Consider the following 22,284-nt stretch of genomic DNA (forward strand, 5'->3'; position numbering starts at 1 on the left):
AGATCTTTAGCAAAGCAATAAATACAAACTAACCAAAGCTAAAGACACTTATTGTTTGTTATTTTTCTGCTCCCCAGGTCTCGCACAGGCTGATGGGATTCCAACGTCTTCACACTTACTGAATGGAAGCCTGGGACAGTCATTAGCTTTGTCAGTACATATTCCATGGCCAGACCCATTGATACTTACTTGGGACTTCAGAAGTTCATCCACTGGGAAAAAAATTCAAATCTGTAACAAAGCCCGAAACAACCCAGCAGAATGTAGCAATGGTTTTAAAGAGAGGTTCCGATTAAACCTTGCCGACTACAGTCTGGAAATACAGACTCTGATGAAAAGTGACGAAGGATGGTATGAAGTTAATGCAAGATCAGGACAGGAAGTCCATGTAGAACTGATGGAATTGCGAGTATATGGTATTTTGACTTTTTTGACTAAATATGAGGCAGATGCTTTAAGACCCTCCATAAGAGCTGCCCTTTCTTTCAAATATAGGAGGGATGTGCTGCTGGCAAGGCCAGCATTTTGTTACCTGAACTTAATTGGCCTTGGCAGATCACTTTCTGGAATATAACTGAGAGCTCACTTCTGATGGCTGTTGAGTCAAAGGTAGTGTTACACCGGCGCCACTCCCCACCTCTTCCTCCGCTACATTGATGACCGCATTGGCGCCACCTCGTGCTCCCACGAGGAAGTTGAGCAATTCATCAACTTCACCAACACATTCCACCCTGACCTTAAATTTACCTGGACAATCTCTGACACCTCCCTCCCCTTCCTGGACCTCTCCATCTCCATTAATGATGACCGACTTGACACCGACATTTTTACAAACCCACCGACTCCCACAGCTACCCGGATTACACCTCTTCCCACCCTACCTCTTTCAAAAATGCCATCCCGTATTCCCAATTCCTCCGCCTCTGCCGTATCTGCTCCCAGGAGGACCAGTTCACCACAGAACACACCAGATGGCCTCCTTCTTTAGAGACCATAATTTCTCTTCCCACGTAGTTAAAGATGCCCTCCAACGCATCTCGTCCACATCCCGCACCTCCGCCTTCAGACCCCACCCCTCCAACTGTAACAAGGACAGAACGCCCCTGGTGCTCACCTTCCACCCTACCAACCTTCGCATAAACCAAATCATCCGCCGACATTTCCACCACCTCCAAACAGACCCCACCACCAGGGATATATTTCCCTCCCCACCCCTTTCCGCCTTCTGCAAAGACCGTTCCCTCCGTGACTACCTGGTCAGGTCCATGCCCCCCTACAATCCACCATCCCATCCTAGCACCTTCCCCTGCCACCGCAAGAATTGCAAAACCTGCGCCCATACCTCCTCCCTCACCTCCATCCAAGGCCCTAAAGGAGCCTTCCACATCCATCAAAGTTTTACCTGCACATCCACCAATATCATTTATTGTATCCGTTGCTCCTGATGCAGTCTCCTCTACATTGGGGAGACTGCACCCATACCTATTGTACACCCACTCACCTATTGTACTCTAAGCTACTTTCTCCCCACTCCCACCCTCCTCTCACTTATCTCTCCACCCTTCAGGCTCTCTGCCTGTATTCCTGATGAAGGGCTTTTGCCCGAAACATCGATTTTACTGCTCCTCAGATGCTGCCTGAACTGTTGTGCTCTTCCAGCACCACTAATCCAGAATAGTGTTGTAGCTCCTGAGTCGCATTAAGACCAGATAATGACAGTACGTTTCTTTTCCCTAAAGCGTGTCTGTGAATTAGATGATTTGATTTGTTATGATAATGCAGTCATTTCAAAGTGCTGAGTTGTAATGCTACTTTATTTATTCTACATTTAGTTGAGCTGGTCATGAGACCACTGACCAAGGGTTTTGGACAACCATTCCAACCAATGTGCTATCAACCCAGTTTTTGGTCTTCAGTCCCAGTATTTCCTGTTTAATTCAGTCTAAAATTCTCTCTGAGAACACTCTATAAATCACTTGGAGTGGTTCACTGCATTTAAACTTGCTATATAAATGCAACTTATCATTGTCGTGAATAACAGACAATGTAACTAAGCAATATATCAATGAATACTATCCAGTATCCAATGCAAAGAGGTATGCTAAAGTTCTTTTTAATTAGTCTTATTTAATTAATTCATTTATCATTGTGGAAAAATGGGAGTTTTCACTCATCATTGTGGGGGTATCATGGTAGCTCAGTGGTTAGCACTGCTGCCTTACAGTGCCAGAGTTAAAGAACAAAAACAAAGAACAAAGAAAATTACAGCTCAGGAACAAGCACTTCAGCCCTCCAAGCATGCGCTGATCCAAATCCTCTATCTAAACCTGCCATCTATGTTCTAAAGATCTGTATCCCTCTGCTCCTTGCCCATTCATGTATCTGTCTAGATACTTCCCAAATGATGCTATCATTCCTGTCTCTACCACTTCCGCTGGCAATGCATTCCAAGCTCCCATCATCCTCGCGTAAAGAACTTTCCAAGCATATCTCCTCTAAACCTTTCCTCTCTCTCGTGACCCCTATTAATTGAGTTCTGCACTCTGGGCAAAAGCTTCTTGCTATCCACCCTGTCTATACCTCTCATGATTTTGAAAACTCTGTCAGGTCCCTGCTCAACCTTTGTCTTTCTAATGAAAATAATCCTAATCTATTCAACCTCTCTTCATAGCTAATGCCCTTCATACCAGGCAACATCCTGGTGATCCTCCTCTGCACCCTCTCCAAAGCATTCACATCTTTTTGGTGAAGTGGAAATCAGGTTTTTACACAATATTCCAAATGTGGCCAAACCAAAGTCCTACAGAACTGTAACATTACTTGCTAACTCTTGTACTCAATACTGTGTCCAATGACGGAAAGCATGCTGTATGCCTTCTTAACCACTTTACTGACTTGCGTTGCCACCTTCAGAAATCAATAGATCTGAATACTCAGATCTCTCTATATGTCAATTTTCCCAAGGATTTTCCATTAACTCTGTAGTTCGCTCTTGAATTTGATCTTCAAAAATGCATCATCTTGCATTTGCCTGGATTGAAATCTATCTGCCATTTCTCTGACCATCTCTCCTTTCTACCTACATTCTGCTGTATTCTCTGACAGTCCCCTTCGATGTCTGCTACTCCACCAAACTTGGTGTCATCAGCAAACTTGCTAATCAGGCAACTGATACTTTCCTCAAAATCATTTATATATATCACAAACAACAGTGGTCCCAGCACGGATCCCTGTGGAACACCACTGGTCTCAGGTCTCCATTTTGAGAAACTCACTTCCACTACTACTCTCTGTCTCCTGTTGCCCAGCCATTTCTCTATCAATATAGCTCTTATACCCTGGACCCCATGCTAGTTCACCTTCTCCATCAACCTACCATGGAGAACGTTATCAAACACCTTACTAAAGTCCATGTATAATACATCTAAAGCCCTTCCCCCATTAATCAATTTTGTCACCTCCTCGAAGAATTCTATTATGTTTGTAAGACATGACCTTCCCGGCACAAAACCATGCTGCCCATTACTGATAAGCCCATTTTCTTCTAAATGGGAATAGATCCTATCCCTCAGTACCTTCTCCAGCAGCTTCCCAACCCACTGATGTCAGGCTTACCAGTCCATAGTTACCTGGGGTATCCCTGCAAGGGGTCCCTAAACAAAAGGACAACATTAGCAATTCTCCAGTCCTCCGGGATCTCATCCCTGTTCAAGGATGCTGCGAAGATATCTGTTAAAAGCCCCAGCTATTTCCTGTCTCACTTTCCTCAGTAGATGGGTTGATCCCATCTGGACCTGTGGACTTGTCTACCTTAATGCCTTTTAGAATACCCAAAACTTTCTCCCTTCATATGCCGACTTGACCTAGAGCACTCAAAGATCTATGCCTAACCTCAACATCCATCATGAATACTGATGCAAAGTTCTCATTGAGAATCTCACCCACTTTCTCTGACTCCACGCATAACTTTCCTCCTTTGTCCTTGAGTGGGCCAACCCTTTCTTTTGTAACCCTTTTGCTCCTTGTATATGAAAAAGAGGCTTTGGGATTTTCCTTAACCCTGTTTGCTTAAGATATGTCATGACCCCTTTTAGCCCTCTTAATTCCTTGTTTCAGATTGGTCCTACATTCCGGTATTCTTCCAAAGCTTTGTCTGTCTTCAGTAGCTTAGACTTTATATATGCATCCTTTTTCTTCTTAGCTAGTCTCACAATTTCACCTGCCATCCATGGTTCCCTAACCTTGCCATTTCGATCTCTCAGTTTCACAAGAACTTATCTCTCCTGAACTCTAATCAACCTCTCTTCAAAAGCCACTCACATATCGAATGTGGATTTATCTTCAAACAGCTGCTCCCAATCTATGTTCCCCAGCTCCTGTTGAATTTTGGTATAATTTTGGACCTGAGTTCGATTCCAGCCTCTGGCAACTGTCTGTGTGAAGTCTGCAAAAGGTCACCGTGTCTGCATGGGTTTCCTCCGGGTGCTCCGGTTTCCTCCTGCAGGCCAATGATATGCAGGTTAGATGGATGAGTCATGGGAAATGCAGAGTTACAGGGATAGGATAGGGGTTTGATCTGGGTGGGCTCCTATTCGGTGGTTCAGTGTGGACTCAACAGTCCAAATGAACTGCTTCCACGCTGCAGGGATTCTGGATGGGCATTTATTACTCATCTTTCAGGAAAATATGATGGCTCATCTTGGAAAACAGCAAATTGGTTGGTGAAGATTCTTTCCAGGTGTTTCTTGGCTGCATGTTTAGGGTTGTGAACCAGTTCATTTTACTGTTTTGTGGATGCAACCTTTGCTGGAAAGATCAGCATTTAATGCTCATCCCTGAGATCTCCTGTATCACAGATAACAGGCTTCAGCGAACCCATCCAAAATAGAAAGGTGATTATGCAGGTAAACATGCAGGTTGAGTCCGTGATTAAGAAAGCGAATGCAATGTTGTCTCTTATCTCAAGAGGGTTGGAATATAAAAGCAGAGATGTACTACTAAGACTTTATAAAGCTCTGGTTAGGCCCCATTTGGAGTACTGTGTCCAGTTTTGGTCCCCACACCTCAGGAAGGACATACTGGCACTGGAACGTGTCCAGCGGAGATTCACACGGATGATCCCTGGAATGACAGGTCTAACATATGAGGAACGGCTGAGGATACTGGGATTGTATTCGTTGGAGTTTAGAAGATTAAGGGGAGACTTAATAGAGACGTACAAAATAATACATGGCTTGGAAAAGGTGGATGCTAGGAAATTGTTTCAGTTAAACGAGGAGACTAGGACCCGTGGACACAGCCTTAGAATTAGAGGGGGTCATTTCAGAACAGAAATGCGGAGACATTTCTTCAGCCAGAGAGTGGTGGGCCTGTGGAATTCATTGCCATGGAGTGCAGTGGAAGCCGGGACGCTAAATGTCTTCAAGGCCGAGATTGATAGATTCTTGTTGTCTAGAGGAATTAAGGGCTACGGGGAGAACGCTGGTAAGTGGAGCTGAAATGCGCATCAGCCATGATTGAATGGCGGAGTGGACTCGATGGGCCGAATGGCCTTACTTCCACTCCTATGTCTTATGGTCTTATGGTCTTATGATTAGAATTACTCAGTTTTTGTTAAAATCTGTGGATTCTTCCACCTCTAAAATGCCTCCTTCCAACACCCAAACTGTGACGCTGTTGAAGGATTCAGAGAGATCCAGCTTCTGATACTTACTTTTACAAGTGGTATTTCACACTGAATGACATGGAGTAAAACAAACGCAGCTAATCTATTCAAATTAATATAGAAAGTGCTTTGAGAACCTCAACAAGTTTGGCAGCATGTGTTGAGAGAGAAATGCGTTAACACTTTCAGCGTGGTGCATTTCTTCTTCAGAACTTTCTGAAGAAGAATCATACTGGATCTGAAACATTAACTGTTCCTCTTTCCACAGATATTACCAGACCTGCTGAGTTTCTCCACAATTCTGTGTTTGTTTCAGATTTCTAGCATCTGCGGAATTTTGCATTGGCTTTAGCCAATCTGTTGAGCCTGTCCTGTATTCTTACTGAAAGGCAGAAGAAACTTAGATCATCTTTGATAAGGAAGTCCAAAGGAAGTTCTTTACTGATCCTGTTAAGATGATCAATCTATTGCACTATGGTAACTGGGAATTAACAGTCTCCAAAATGCTGCACTAACTGGTTATATCTTGTGATTCTACAATTGCTAATTTTACATTTTTTTCTTAACAGAGCCTGTATCAAAGCCATTGATACAGGTCACCAGTGTGACTCATGGTGGGATCTGTCATATTAACCTGAGCTGTTCAGTGAAAAGAGGCAGCAATGTGACCTACAGTTGGTGGACAGGAGGAGAAGAGGTTATAGGTGATGAATTCCACAATGTGACCGATGAAAGCAGAAGGTTGAAAATGTTTGCTTCCTCAAACTCTACCAGTAAAGCTTATAACTGCACAGTGAGGAATCCAGTTAGTGAGGATACGGACATGATCATACTCGAACCACACTGCGAGCAAGGTTTGTGCTATTTATTTAATCTTTAAGGACACTTGCTGGTGTATAGTTCAGTGGCTGACTAACAGTTCAGTTTATTATCATGTCTCAGTTTCTTGCATAGAAGCATTGGCAGAAGCCAAGCATAAACCTTCAGCAGATAGTTTATCACCTCTTTCCATTTTGCGCTAATCAAACCTGGTAACCCAGATTATGCATGCATAAAGTGAATTGGAACTTATCTGGCATGTATACTCCCTTTTCGGCTTTTTGAATGTTCTGAGTTTTAAAAATGGTCAGTAACAAAGTTTTAACTTCAAACCAGATACTGTGTTGGTTTATTACATGATTATTGTTGAACGTTATTAAATAAAAATAAAATTATTATAAAATACAGATACAAGTCTTTAACCTAAGTATAGATAAAATGTCTGCATAAAAGTAAAAGTCTACTATTGTTGCAGGCTTTTATTGTATGGATTTGTCTTTGCAAGAGTTGAAGGAATTGAAAATCTTGATGTTAGAATTCAGCAGCTGCCATGACTTCTGTGGCTAATATTTGGAGGTTGCCTGTGTAAATGGAGGCTTTGAGGGAGAGACGTTTCTTGTTCCTCAGTAGTTCTGTGTTTTCTTCCTCTTCATTTTTTTAATGGGAAGCGGGCAATGCTGGCAAAAGGATGCTGCCAGAAATGGAGGGCTTGACCTGTCGGGAGAGGCTGAATAGGCTGGCGCTTTTTTTCCCTTAGAGTGTAGAAGGCTGAAGGGTGACTTTATAGAGGTTTATCAAATCATGAGGGGCATGGATAGGATGAATAGCCAAAGTCTTTTCACAGGGTAAGGATATCCAAAACTGGAGGGCATGGGTTAAGGTGAGAGGAGAAAGATTTAAAAGGGACCTAAGGGTCAACCTTTTCATGCAGAACATGGTGGGTGTATGGAATGAGCTGTCAGATGTCATGTAAAGCTGGGTACAGTTACAGCATTGAAAAGGCATCTGGATGAGCATATGAATAGGAAGGAATATGGGCTAAATGCTGGCAAATGGGATTAGATTGGATTAGGATATCTGGTCGGCATGGAATGAGTTGGGCCGAAGGGTCTTGTTTCTTATTGTACAACACTGACTCTATTTGCTGCCCAACTCTAACTGTCCTTGCAATTGATCTACTTGGTAAAAACAATGACTGCAGATGCTGGAAACTAGATTCTGGATTAGTGGTGCTGAAAGAGCACAGCAGTTCAGGCAGCATCCGAGGAGCAGTCCACTTCAGAGGGTAGTCAAGAGTCAATCTCATGGCAGTCACATGCAGGCCGGACCTGGGAGTTCTGATTTTTCAAGTGTCTGATGGATTTATACAGATGAAAGTTAAAATGAATACCATGTTAACCTTTGAGTTACTGTTTCACCAAACAAAGTCAGTGCTTTTTTCAGGGCAGTTACCAGGGGCCAGATGTCCCCCTCACAAGCCTGTAATTCAGTCAGTCATGCAGGAATTCCCAGTGGGGTTTATTCTAATTTGCTGCTTGTTTGCCTCAAAAGCCTTGAATACTCACATCTTTGCTAATCCTTTGTGCCATATAAAAGGGGCGGCGGCGGGGGGGTGGGGGGAGGGTCTGTAATCTAATTCTAAATGCTTCCCTTTGCAGTTGTCATTGAGACAACAGACCAGTCTGTCTGCTTTTGGCTTGCAGTGCCTGAACACAGACCATCGTACATCTCCTGGCAGTGATATTATACACTGTATCTATTATTTAAAATGTCAAATTAGCCTTCTTCATAAAATGCATGATATTATAATTACACAGTCATTACAATGGCTTTATTAAAGACTGTGCCATCTGGATTACAGTTGAATTACTCAGATATGAAAGAAGTCAGGATGGTGGGAGGGTGCTATAATGATAACTCTCCAGCAATACTAGAGGGCTTCGTATAAAACCTAGTGTGCAATTCCAAAAGCATACAGGAATAGAATAAACCAGGCTACATTTTTCCCATTCGAAATGGGTTACTGACAGATTCGCAGCAATCAGCCAGAAGTCCAAATGCATGACCTACCCCAGCCTCCCCCAGCGGTCAGCAATACAGATGGCAATCTTCAGCCAATTTGATTCACTCCATGTGATATTAAGAAACTGTTGGAGACACAGGACACTTACAAGAGAAAGTGAGGACTGCAGATGTGGAGAGTCAGAGTTCGGAAGTGTGGCACTAGAAAAGCACAGCAGGTCAGACAGCATTCCGAGGATCAGGAGAGTAGATGTTTTGGACACAAGCCCTTCATCAGGAAACATTGACTCTCCTGCTCCTTGGATGCTGCCTTTCCTGCTGTGCTTTTCCAGCGCCACACTTTTTGACACTGCAAAAGTTATTGCCCCTTCCTTCATTCAGGCAATAGTACTGTAGACTTGTGCTCCAGAACTTGCTACCCCCCCTAGCTAAATTTTCCAATACAGTTACACCACTGGCATCTACCCAACAATGTGGAAAATGCCCAGTTATGTCTTGTACATAAAAAGCAGGACAAATCCAACGTGGTCAATTACTGGCCTATTAGTTTACTCTCCATCATCAATAAAGTAATGGAGATGTCATCAACAGTGTTATCAAGCAGCACTGCTCAACAATAATCTGCTCAGTTATGCCCAGTTTGGATTTTGCCAGGACCACTCAGCTCCTGACCCAATTATGGCCTTGGTTCAAACATGGAGAAAAGAGGCGAGATGAGAGTAACAGCCCTTAACATCAAGGCAGCATTTGACCAAATGTGGCATCAAGGAGCCCAAACAAAACTGGAATCAATGGGTATCAGAGGGCAAATTCTCTGTTAGTTGGAGTTGTATCAGGTACACAAGAAGATGGTTGTGGTTGTTGGAAATTGGTCATCTCCGCTCCAGGACATATCTGCAGGCATTCCTCATGGTAGTGTCTTGGGCCTAACCATCTTCAGCTGCTTCATCAATGACCTTCGCTCCATCATAATATCCCAAGTGGGAATGTTCCCTGATGATTGTACAATGTTCAGTACCATTTGCAACTCTGCAGATACTGAAGCAGTGCATGTTCAAATGCAACATGATCTGGACAATATCCAGGCTGGAGCTGACAAGTGGCAATTAATATTTGGGCCACACAAATGCTAGGCTGTGACCATCACCAATAAGAGACAATCTAACCACTGCACCTTTACAGTCAATGGTGTTACTATCACTGAATCCTCCGCTGTCAGCATCCTGGGGATTACCATTGACCAGAAACTCAACTGGACTTGCTGTGTAAACACAGTCGCTACAAGAGGAAGTCTAAGGCTAGGAATACTCCTAGATGGCAAGTAACTCATCTCCTGACTCCCCAAAGCCTGTCCACCATCTCCAAGGCACAAGTCAGGAGTGTGATGAAATATTCCCCACTTGTCTGGGTGGGTACAGGTCCAACAACACTCAAGAAGCTTGAAACCATACAGGATAAAACAACCTGTTGATTGGCACTACATCCACAAGCACCTACTCCCTTTGCCATCCATAGTAGCAACAATGTATACAATCCACAAGATGCACAGCAGAAACTCACCATCCTTGGACATTATCTTCCAATCCCACAACTACTTCCACCTAGAAGGACGAGAGCAGCAAATATGTGGGAACACCACCACCTGCAAGTTCCCATCTAAGACACTCACCATTCTAACTTGGAAATATATCACCATTCCTTCACTGTCACTGGGTCAAAATCCTGGAATGCCCTCCCTAATGCCATTGTGGGTCAACTCACAGCAGGTGGACTGTAGCTGTTCACGAAGATAGCTAACCACCATCTTCTCAAGGATATCTTGGGATGGGTTAGAAATGCTGGCCAGCTGGAAATGCCTACATCCAACAAATTAACTTCAAAAAGTTACTTTCAGCACTGCAATTCTAACTCTACTTTGTGTGTATCATCAGGTAGGATGTTCATGCATCTAGACACAGGAATCAGAGGTGGAGGTGGGCTGATGTGATAGTAGTCAGGTTAAAAGATCTGCCTCCTCTTCCCAGAAACACTAACCAGGTTCTTCAATGGTATCAGCAGCTTATTCATAGAAAGATAGGTCAGTGTAAAGCTCCTATCCCCCTTACCAACATAACCAGTTTCCACTCAATGAACTAAAGTTAAATACCCAATGCTAAAGCTATTAAAAAAAACTCTAAAATGTGTCCAAATAAATTTCACTTGAACAGAAACTTAGAAAAGCATTAACCTCCAATGGAAGTCTGTAAATCGCTCTGAGCAATTCAACCCAGCTGAATTGCATGGGATAAATGTCAAATGAATGGGAAATGTATGAATAATTACTTATGAGTCTCCAATACATGATACATCCATCAATGCTGCAGGCCACACGCACCCAGTTCAAGACATAGGCAAAATATTCAGAATGCTCTAAACTGGTAAACTGTAGACTTGTTAAAAGACATCATTAGAATCATAGAGTCATAGAGATGTACAGCATGGAAACAGACCCTTCGGAAGGATGCACAAGTTCACTTTCTTTATTGTATTATTGATAGTGATTGATGCCTGAAACAGAGGCAGGACTTCCAGATACATTAGAGTCATAGAGATGTACAACATGGAAACAGACCCTTCAGTTCAACTCATCCATACTGACCAGATATTCTAACTTAATCTAGTCCCATTTGCCAGCACTTGGCCCATATCCCTCTGAACCTTCTTATTCATGTCCCCATCCAGATGCCTTTTAAATGCTATAATTCTACCAGCCTCCACCACTTCCTCTGGCAGGTCAGTCCATGCACGCACCACCTTCTGTGCGAAAGAGTTGCCCCTGAGATCCCTTTTATATTTTTCCTCTCTCATTCGAAATCCATGCCCTCTAGTTCTGGACTCCTCATCCCAGGGAAAAGACCTTGTCTCTTTATCGTCCATGCCCCTCATGATTTTATAAACCTCTATAAAGTCACCCCCCAGCCTCTGATGCTCCAGGGAAAACAACCACAGCCTATTCAGTCTCTCCCTATAACTCAAAACCTCCAATCCTGGCAACATCCTTGTAAATCTTTTCTGAACCCTTTCAAGTTTCATAACATCCTTCTGAGAGGAAGGAGACCAGAATTGCTTGCAATATTCCAAAAGTGGCCTACCAATATCCTGACCTGCCACAACATGACCTCCCAACTCCTATACTCAATGCTCTGACCAATAAAGGAAAGCATACCAAATGCCTTCTTCACTATCCAATCTACCTGCGACTCTACTTTTAAGGAACTGTGAAGCTGCACTTCAAGGTCTCTTTGTTCAGCAATACTCCCAGAACCTTACCATTAAGTGTTTAAGTCCTGCTCTGATTTGAGGCTTTTTATTCCTCACAATCTGTTTCCCTGCTCAGTTGCTGTTGCAGACAACTGGCACAGGCTCTTTATTTCAGAAAGATGTGGGCTTGGCTGATTGGGGCAGCAGTTACTCTCATCTCTGGTTTCCCTTGAGAAGGTACTGGTACGCTGCTTCCTTGCAGTCTGTGTGGTGGAGGTACATCCAATGTGCTGCAAGATAGGGAGTTCCAGGATTTTCACCCAGTGACTATTTAGGAACTGTATTATCTTTCCAAGTCAGGATGATGTGCGACATGGAGGGAAACTTGCAGGAGTTGGTTATACTGATTGTAATGAGGTCAGCCAACACGAGTTTCCTGATTGGACCAGGTTAACAGCCCCAATCTGGAAGCCCTGGCAGACAGATATACACAAGAGCATCAGAGGTTCTGGCACTTTGAAAGCTGACTCTGAATGAGCCTGTACTAGAGGCAAGAGTTCTCTATATATAAATAAAAGGTCACATGGTGATGGGATACCGGCCCCTGTGGAGTTATTTCATATGTGGTGTTTCCATATATCTGCTACCTTTGTCTTTTTTGTTGGTAGTATCCGTGGGTGTGAAAAGTGCTGTCTGAAGAGTCTCAGTGAATTTCTGCAGTGCATTCTGTAGATTTTGTTTCCCCGGTTTACTCATGAGATGTGGCTGTCACTGGGCAGGCCTGAATTTATTGTGCATCCCTACTTTATCCAAAGGGCGATTAAGAACCAGAGATAGAGCCTAGGTAGCAAGGAATTGAAGCTATTTTGATTGTAAAGACTCGTAGTAGAAGGCCTGATCCACTCGGGATCTTTGGGAAATATTTCTCCTCACTGAACTGCCACTACTGGCAGTGTGTTAGGCAGCAGCACATTCCAAGTAGGTGGTCACAACATTGCACCACTTCCTTTGACAATACCTACAGCTACAGTGAGGATGTTAGTGCCTGATGAAGCCCAGAATATTTTTGGCAACACAGTCTTCCAGGGTGGTGAAACCAGCATCACTAACATCTCACAATTTGCAAATCATTGCTGAATTCTGGATGTCACAAGGCTGTGTACAACCAGGAGAAATTATTACATATTGTTGCAGGTCTGGAGTCACTTGCTGCCTGATTCCTAGTCTCTCATCTGCTCTTGTAGCCACAGTACTTCTATGACAGGTCCAGTTCAGTTTCTGCTCAATGGTAACCCCTAGAATGTGGATTGTATAGGATTCAACAATTGCAATTACATTGAATGTTAGATTCTTTCTTGTTGGAAGTTGTTGATGCTAAGCACATAGAGTCATAGAGATGTACAGCACGGAAACAGATCCTTCGGTCCAACTCGTCCATGCCAACCAGATATCCCAACCCAATCTAGTCCCACCAGCCAGCACCCTCCAAACCCTTCCTAATCATATACCCATCCAGATGCCTCTTAAATGTTGCAATGGCACTAGCCTCCACCACTTCCTCTGACAGCTCATTCCACGTATGTACCATCCTCTGCGTGAAAAAGTTGTCCCTTAGGTCCCTTTTGTATCTTTCCCCTCTCAGCCTAAACCTATGCCCTCTAGTTCTGGACTCCCCCACCCCAGCGAAGAGATATTGTCTATTTATCCTATCCGTGCCCATCATGATTTTATAAACCTCTATAAGGTCACCCCTCAGCCTCCGATGCTCCAGTGAAAACAGCCCTAGCCTACTCAATCTCTCACTATAGCTCAAATCCTCCAACCCTGTGTGGCATGAATGTTACTCATCACGTTTCAGCTCGAACTTGGATCTTGTCCATGTCTTGATATTTTTGCTTCAGTAAGCAAAATGGTTACTTTTAGTGATGTCAGCATTCTGTCATTTCACTGAGGTGATCCAGACAGCAGAATAGTTACTTTAGCACTTCCAGTGACTAGCTGTCTCAACACAAGGTTCTCATTATGAGAGTGTTGGCCACAAGTGGTAAGGTTAAGAATGTGAGTTATCATTGAGGTTTCATCCTTGTTGTTGAATAAGCTTTTTTCCTGCAAAGTGGTGGTTGAGAGATTCTTGGAACAGTTTAGTTGAGATCCCTGGAACAGTGGACTGACACAAAATGGAACAATTGTGACTGCTGCCAAACAGCGGTCATTCACCAGCATGATGTTTTGGACACCTCTCATGCACATGTTCAGATTGTGTTAACCTTAAAGGTTTTGCTACAGCTCAACACTAATCTACAGCTTCCACAATGCACTGAAGAAAGCACTGATTCCATCCTCGGGCGAATGTCTGTGTCTGTGTGGGTTTCCTACGGATGCTCCCATTTCCTCCCACAACTAAAAATGTGCAGGATGGGTGGATTAGCAAGGCTAAATTGCACATAGTGTCCAGGAATTTGCAGACTAGGTGGGTTAACCATGGGAAATGCAGAGGAAGGGGTGTGGGTTTCGGTAGGAAGGTCTTTGGAAAGATGGTGCGTACTTAATGGGTCCAATAGAGTACTTTTACACTGTAGGGATTCTGTGAAAAGAAAAAAAAAATAGATAGAATTTCCCATTTTAAGTTAGCATTTTGTTGAGTGAGAATCATAGTGCATCAGCCCTGATCTCATTTGAATTGTGGAGCAAACTTGATGGGCTGAATGGCCTCCTTCTGTTCCTTTGTCTAACGGTCACTGCTCAGTTCTGGCACTGCTAGGTCTGCCACAGGTTCCAACCAATTGGACTGGCCAACAGCTCTCCAGAACCGGATTCCTCCCTTTGAGCCACTGAATTCAGACTCAACCTCGTTGGTGCCATTCCACAGCATGTTATCGCTGCAGGGCATTACTTTTTCCCTTTGGTCAATTCGTAGCCAAAATTTTAGCTGGTGTGGAGGGCAAGAAAGCAGTATATTCTCCCACTTCTTCCAAAATCCAGTCTTCATTCACTAAGGATCCTGTCTGAACTGTTTAGTATTTCCATTATGTTATGTTTCAGATTTCCAATAACTTAAAATTTTCACCCTGCTTTAATAATTCTGGATTTTCAAATTCGTGGGTTAGTATTCCTTTGAGGTGTAATATTCACAGATTTTCATTCTCTTCAAAAACTTTCCCTTTCTAAAAATTCTTCATATTTTATTGTTGAAAGTACATTTATTGAACATCATGATGAGTTTTCATAAATATAGTGTCATAGTGAAAATATTATAATCTTTTCAGGCAAGAAGCAAGAAGAAAACAAAAAACAACTCCACACTGGCCTAATAATTGCTGCCATTACCATATTCACCTGTGGCCTGCTTATAATGTTCTGTGTGCGGAAGAAGAAGAAACATTTCAAACTCAGTGAAGGCAGGTACTCTTGATTGTTCATCTTCTTAGGTCACAGTTTAATTCCAAGGATTAATGATTGCAAACTGAGGCAAAGAATTATGTCATGCTGGGTCATTGTATTCCTTGAAAATTGGATTTCTGGCTTCAGTTTCAGGGAAATGTCAAAGTCTGACACATGTGGCAGTTCATCCTTTCTTTGATAGTTTGACATAATATTAAAGCAAATGACCATCAATTTAACTCTCCCTATCTCTTCTGCCAAAATGCATTACCTTCCATAATTATCTATTAAATTCCAACTGCTACTTGTTTGCCACATCTACTGGCCCATCCTGCTGCAGTCATTTAGTATAAGTTCTGCTATTGCAACATTTGAAATGATTAAGTGAATGAAGCAAAGACCATGGAGGTGAATGACATCAGGGTAAGCACCTAACTCCATGTGACTGCATGTAACGGTAGAACACTGGTGATTCATTGACAGCACAGAAACTGAACACTCAAGTCAGCTTTAAGAATTGGGTAGAAAGATGATTAAATTAGGAAAAAACATAAGAGCAAAGAGATATAGCAACAGATCAAACACAGAAGTTTGAAACTGCAGTAGGCTATTCAGTCCGTCAAGCCTGTCCAGCATTTGGTAAGATCATGGTTGGTTTGATTGTGGCCTCAGCTTTACATTCCTGCTTGTTCCTATAATCTTTGACTTTCTTGTCAGTCAACAATCTGTCTAACTTAGTCTTTAATTAACTCAATGACATGGACTGTCCTGCTTTCTGGGCTGACAAATTCTACATACCAATAACCCTCAGAAAAGAAAGAATTACCTTCCACGAGAGGATGAACACTGATACAAATGGTTTGACAGATATGTTCTATTTCACTACTGTAATTAACATGAAATTTTACTAACTGAAAGTTAAGCACATTGTCACCAAATCTGAACTCATTCTTTTCTAGGACTTGAATAACTCCTTCAGATTTCTCCCGCTACAATGCCGACATTGAGACAAGAAAAAAATTGTTTTCCAATATATTGCATCTTCTCTCCTATTCATTTGTACTTTGGTGCTGGCCTGCAATACTGATGCTTTGTCTAAGTTTCTCTTCAAAATACTCTATTAACTCTTTTTCTCTAATGTTGCATACCACTGTGTTTGTGAAATTTGTTTGTATTAACTGCCAATCATAGAAAACTCTAAATCTGTGTTTGTCTTCTTTGGAACTAGTGGAGATGCAATGTGTGAAGAGGCCAATCAATATTCCTCCCAGAAAATCAATGACTTCAGCATGCTCTTCCTCCCAACCTGGGGCAGCCAAGTATCATTATTAGAGCTATTAGGGGACTGGTTAGCTCAGCTGGCTGGCTGACTGGTTGATCTTTAATGTAGACTGATATCATATGAGGCTGAGGTCACCCTGAAAGCCCTACATTTTCAAGCCTTAACTGAGGCAATGGTGACCCTCAGTTTAAATTCACTGCCAGTCTTCTCTTTGTAATTAGAGTTCAGACTATGGCCCTTTTTGGATTATGGAAATTTTTGCTTATCGCTAGAATTATCATTTCAAAAATGTATTCATTCTGTCCAAGTGTTGTTTTATTTTAATTAATGGAGGATTTTAAAATCTCTCAAAAAAGTGTTTTGTTTACATGAGGACTCTCTTAACAAGTCAATCATATAGACGCATTTCACTAAACAAATATAACTGGGCGCTATTCACCTGACGACAGTGAATAATTGGGTCTACATGCTAGTATTACTTGGGATCTTGAGGTGGCATATCAACATTTGTATATATTTTCACTGACAACAAAAGCACATTAGGCCAAGATTATACGTTAGTTTCATTGCTAAAAAAATACTCCTGCCATGCCTTTTACTCAATAAAGACTCACTTGCTGAACTTCTGAACAAAGGCTGAATTTAGCAAAGGAAAGACAGTACAAAATTTGAGGGAAATTAAATTTTTATTTTACAAATAGACATGCCAGACATAATTCCAACAGCAATTATTTTTATTTAAAGCTCGTAACAATGAGGCGGCAAGTGAACCAGCACTGTATGCTGAAATCAGGAGATCAAGCAATGCCAGGGACCAGGTTAGTATAAGCAGCAAAGCTGTGTTGGGTTTATTGCTCTCATTCTCTACAGCTTTCTCTGGCTGTTTTAATGGGGAAAAGCAACATTACTTAAAACTGCAGGTAACTTATTAATTTCAAATACAGTCATAGAAACACTTAGTTATGGATGTTCCACATTAGTTACAGTGCATCATACAACTACTCCAAAGCCCCTCAGGCTAGGCGAGGGAGTGGAGGCCGTGGCTTCTAATAGTAACACATTGCTTTTTTAATTCTCTTCCTTCCATCTTGAAGGGTGATGGGAGTGTAGGCTAGGGCAGCAATAGAAGTCACAGGCACAGGTACCTCTCTTGGTCTGAGTTCCCGGCACCATTTCTGAGCACAGCAGACCTGCACCTGACTTGAGAACAACAGCCCCCGGAGCCCCAGATGTTAGGTCCTGTTGTACCCGGTTATCACAGGACCTGGGTGTAGGCCGGGAGTTCTCAAATGCTCATCTTACATTTCATACCAACATGTATTTGATCACCAATGTGTAACTTCCAACTTTTCCATTCTCTCTTTGTTTTATTGATGCGATGAGTTGCATTCCAAACTTTAATCTGTTTATCCTTGTAAACTGCAAAGAACTGGACTCTTTAGTGTCACTCTGGCCTGGATTTACTGTTGTGTCAACAGTTGTTACTCCATCACACAAAGGGGGTGTACATGGGAACCCTGTGGGATTCCCATTATAGCAAACTCTCAAGGAATTGTCCAGGAAATTGAAGATTCCGCTGGGTAATTCCTCTACACTTGGAGCCCTCTAACAGTATCAATTTAAACTGGAAAACTCGGATTTGCTGAAGCCAAATAAATAGTTACTCAAGAAAAGTTAGACAATTAAATACTAACACCATGTTTGGCTCTCAACTGCACCATTTCCCAGACTATTTACAATTTTCCAGACCCGAACCTGACTACATTCCTCTCTCTCTGTCTAAGACCTGAAACACCCCATTCTCAGATTTGCTACCACCTTTCCCTTGTTCAGACCTGATTTGTCTCCGCCCCATGGGACTTGTGTTACCTTCTCCACCCACCCCAGACCAGACACAGCCCATCCTTACTTTGGACACATTCCCTTCTTCCCCTATTTTGGACAAGGTCCACCTTGGCCCCTTCTTCTGCTCACCCCAACTTCCCCTGCTCTGCCTCCACATCCCTACCCACCCACATCCTGTTCCTGAACCACAGACTTCTGTGAAAAGGGGAGGTGGTTTGCTCTCTCCCAGCAGTGCTGCACTATAAGAGAACTGTCAGAATGGAAGGATGGATGTGCTCTTCTGAAGGAGCCCAGATTGAATTCTCTCATCAGAAATGTGCTCTCCTTTCAGAAATAAGGGGTGACAGACTGTCAGAAAATCTAGCCCTTTTCTTTCTTGCTGATCCTTTTGCAGCGCCTGAAAACTACGGTGCTCCTTTCTTCCCTCAGCCTTCACTTCTCCGAACACCTTCACAAGAATAAAAACCCAAGTTTGACATTATTAATTGTCTCCTGATGATATGTCTGCTCCTTTCAGTCACTACTGGTTTTTGTCCTTAACCTGAGTTTCTTGTTGACTGTATAAGTTAGTACAAGTATCTAACTAGCTCAGATCACCTGTCCTTTTCCTTTTCAAACTCTTATTTCATTTTCGGCCAGTTTCTCTACTAAGGAATTCAGCAACCCAGGCACAAACACAGATGGATATGCTTCACCCAGTTTCTCTCAAATTCTCTGTGGTGTCCACGTCACAGCAGACAGCTAATTGGGATCGATATTCTGCTCTTGTGTGCTCTGCGTAACGTTTTCACTGTGTCCCTCATAGAAGATCTGTAATTAAAAAACAAAACAGATTAATGGTCAGATATCTGAATAACATTCTACAGCCTTATGACACAACAGGTATTTTCCAAACAATGTTGTAACACACATCTGGAACTGGTGGGACCTGAAATCAGGTCTTGCACCCCTAGATCAGATAGGACTTGAACCCAGGCCTCCTGGTTAAGAAGTAGCGGCACTACCACTATGCCACAAGAGCTTCGTGGCCCACAACCTGTGCAGATATACTGTGGCACAGCTCTGGAGAAAGCAGGAATTGAACCCAGGCCTCGAGGTAGGGGCTTCCTACCACTGCACCACAAGAGCCCCATGCCTATGGGGTGTTTGTTTTAATCAACCTGCTCAGACACTGATACATCTCTGGGATAGGTAGGCCTTGAATCTGGGCCTCTTCGCCCAGAGAGAGGGATACTGGGCTCTCCACCTGACACATAATGCAAACTTTGACAGTAGATCTCAGCTGTAACATTCAAGAAGAATGACTGTGGGTCTAGTACAAGACAATTGAAGAACTGTCTACACATGGTAATCTTGCTGTGAATGCAGCTATCCTCTCCATAAAGTAATCGACTGAGAATTATTCTTTGGCAGTTACCTTTGCTTTGCATTACCCCACATTGGATTTTGATAGCTCATTGTACAAACTCATATGCAAAACAGTGTTCTTAGTCAAATTCTGATGTGTACCTGGAGCTGCTGGATAAATTACAAATTATTTCCCCTCCCTTCTGAGAAAGCAGAAGTGAATAACTTGTAATATAATACTTGAGAAGAATTGACAATACAAAACAAGCTTGTTTTACACACAACAGAACCAGCAGGGCGACAACGCTGACAAAGCATCTTAGTTCACTTTCAAGGGCAAAGCTGACATGAACAAATATCTCACAAGATTCACAGGCGTTTATGACCCAACGATGGCTATTTGACCCACTTTATCCATGTTGGTCAACAAATATCTGACATTAATCGCATGTTCCAGCTCTTTGTCCTCAAAGCTAAAACAAGAGTGTTTGCTGCGTAAACATTACAAGAGTTTCTGACTCAACTACTCTTTCCGGCAGTGAGTTCAAGACTCCCAGCACCCTTTGAGTAAAAAGATTTATCCTAATCTCCTCTCCTAGCCTTCTACCTTTCGGCATAAATCGATGTCTCTGGTTACTGATGTCTCTATCAATGGAAAGAAAACTGCTTTCCGATGCAACATACTCCTGCTTCTCATAATTTATACTCATCTATGAGGTTTCCTTTCAAACTCTCTGCTCCAAGGAAAACAACCCCAGTCTATTAAATCTTTCCTCATGGCCCAGACTCTCCATCCCAGGCATCATCCTAGTAAATCTCCTCTGCACCCTCTCTATTGCAATCATAGCCTTACTGTAATGTAAAAGTCAGGGATGCATGCAGTACTCCAGGTGTGACCAAACCAGCAACTTCACACAGTTCCAGTATAACCTTCTTGCCCTTGCATTCTGTACTCTGGCAACTCAAGGTAAGTCTTTCATTCATCTTAGCTACCTTGTCTATCTGTTCTGCTGCATTCAGAGATCTGCAGACATATACACTAAACTGCTCCAGTTTATAGTGTAATTCCTTGACTTGTTAGTTATCCCAGAACATTACCTTACACCTCTCTGGGTTGAATTCTATTTGTCCCTGCTCTGTCCATCTGATCAGGACATGTCTGAGTTGGAAGTGAAGATTCATCTCGTGATCCATACCAAATTTACATTTTATTACTGATCTAACAATGACATCATATCACAGCACTGCAATTCTTGTTTTTCGTGCCTGAACAAAGAGTATATATTGTGTCTCAGGAAGAATTGTAACCCCATCTTCCATCTTCTAAAGAAGTGGGGGAGTTAACACTAATGTCTGTCTAATGCATGGGCCTGCAGGTGGCATTGTCCATTGAAACATGAGGCTGAAAGCTATTCATTGAATCTGGACATAATGAACCCAAAGGCTTTGGGGAAGAATCTTACACTGAATCTGAAAATTGCTGAGAACTATATTTAACATGCTACCCAGCATACCACTAACTTTATTTATTGTGCCTCGATCTAACTACTTCTACGAGTAGGATTGTATTATTGCTATTTTCGATCCATATGGGATGTTCTATTAATATGTTTGTTTGTGTTATCACTATCCTCTATTATTACTCTCATCAATTTATTAATATTGCATTGCTGCTGTTTCTGTGTGCTAACATAATATAACCTCCTTGCTCTTGTATTCTAATGTTTGTTCATAAGCCCTGACCAAATTGTGTTCCTTCAATGTATTATTACTGCTGTTCATGAGGCTGTCATTGCATGAAAAGTGATTCATTGACATCTTCCATTGCTCTTCTGTCTTCGAATTAGACTACATTGTATTAGTACTTAATAAATAATTAATGCCTTACTTATGTGCATTTATTTGTCAAGCTCTGATTCTACCAGCATTTTTCTTTGTCTCTCTCCAGACAATACCTTAATGTTGCATCAACATTTTGACAGTACTCCCTGATGAAGGTTTGCCTTTGACCACAGCCAGCTCAAGAGATTTAGTACATAAAATGAAATTGCTGGAGGGACTCAGCAGGTTTGGCAACACCTGTGGAAAGAAAACAGTGTCAATGTTTTGAGTTAACTCAAAATATCAACATCTCTCCACAGATGCTGAGTTCCTCCAGCAAGTTCAATTTTTGTTTCAGCTTTCCAGTATCTGAAGTCCTTTGATTTATTCAAGAGATTTAATTACTGTTTTCAAGATCTGCTTGATCGGCCCACGTACTCACATTGTATTATTCAAGAATAGGAGTGGGCCATTTGTCCTTTCAAGACTATTTCCGCCTTCAACTTGGATATTGTTTTGTTGCTCATAAAAAGGTCACAGCTACAATGTTATAGGTCTTGCATTTACCTATTCTCTTAACCATTGTTCAAGGGTGCAAGATTTCAGATAAGATCCCCATAGCCATTCGCTATCCAATTGTGAACTAAAGTGTTACTATCTCAGTTCTTTAATTTTAGGCTACTGAGGCAAATAAAAATATCCTTTTGTGTTCCTCTAAAACTGTGGCCCCATCTACATGGAAATTAACTAAATTGAGTGCAGTTCTGGGGTTAGTTAAAGTCCATTCATGGTAGTACTAAACGGAGTGCAAAACCATTCTATTATCTGATTCTATGGGTTTTCACTTGGAATAATACATTAA

General features: G+C 42.2%; 1 protein-coding gene across 5 annotated transcripts in view; it reads left to right on the forward strand.

Annotated features, from left to right (window-relative positions):
* Nucleotides 1–22,284, forward strand: part of LOC122541362 (signaling lymphocytic activation molecule-like) — a 58,278-nt gene that overhangs the window by 33,402 nt on the left and 2,592 nt on the right. Inside the window, exons 2-5 of one of the 5 annotated variants that reach the window (XM_087979431.1) lie at nucleotides 78–416; nucleotides 6,235–6,519; nucleotides 15,013–15,144; nucleotides 17,154–17,227. In XM_087979431.1, coding sequence (XP_087835557.1) covers nucleotides 78–416; nucleotides 6,235–6,519; nucleotides 15,013–15,144; nucleotides 17,154–17,227 — 830 coding nt within the window. Of the gene's footprint in view, nucleotides 1–77; nucleotides 417–6,234; nucleotides 6,520–15,012; nucleotides 15,149–16,086; nucleotides 17,297–22,284 lie in introns of those variants that run through there. The other 4 variants (XM_087979435.1, XM_087979434.1, XM_087979432.1 and 1 more) reach the window with 4 other exon arrangements.

The sequence above is a fragment of the Chiloscyllium plagiosum genome, unplaced genomic scaffold, assembly GCF_037043375.1.
Source record: "Chiloscyllium plagiosum isolate Xiang-an unplaced genomic scaffold, Cpla_swu_hap1 HiC_scaffold_35, whole genome shotgun sequence".
Classification (NCBI taxonomy): domain Eukaryota; kingdom Metazoa; phylum Chordata; class Chondrichthyes; order Orectolobiformes; family Hemiscylliidae; genus Chiloscyllium; species Chiloscyllium plagiosum.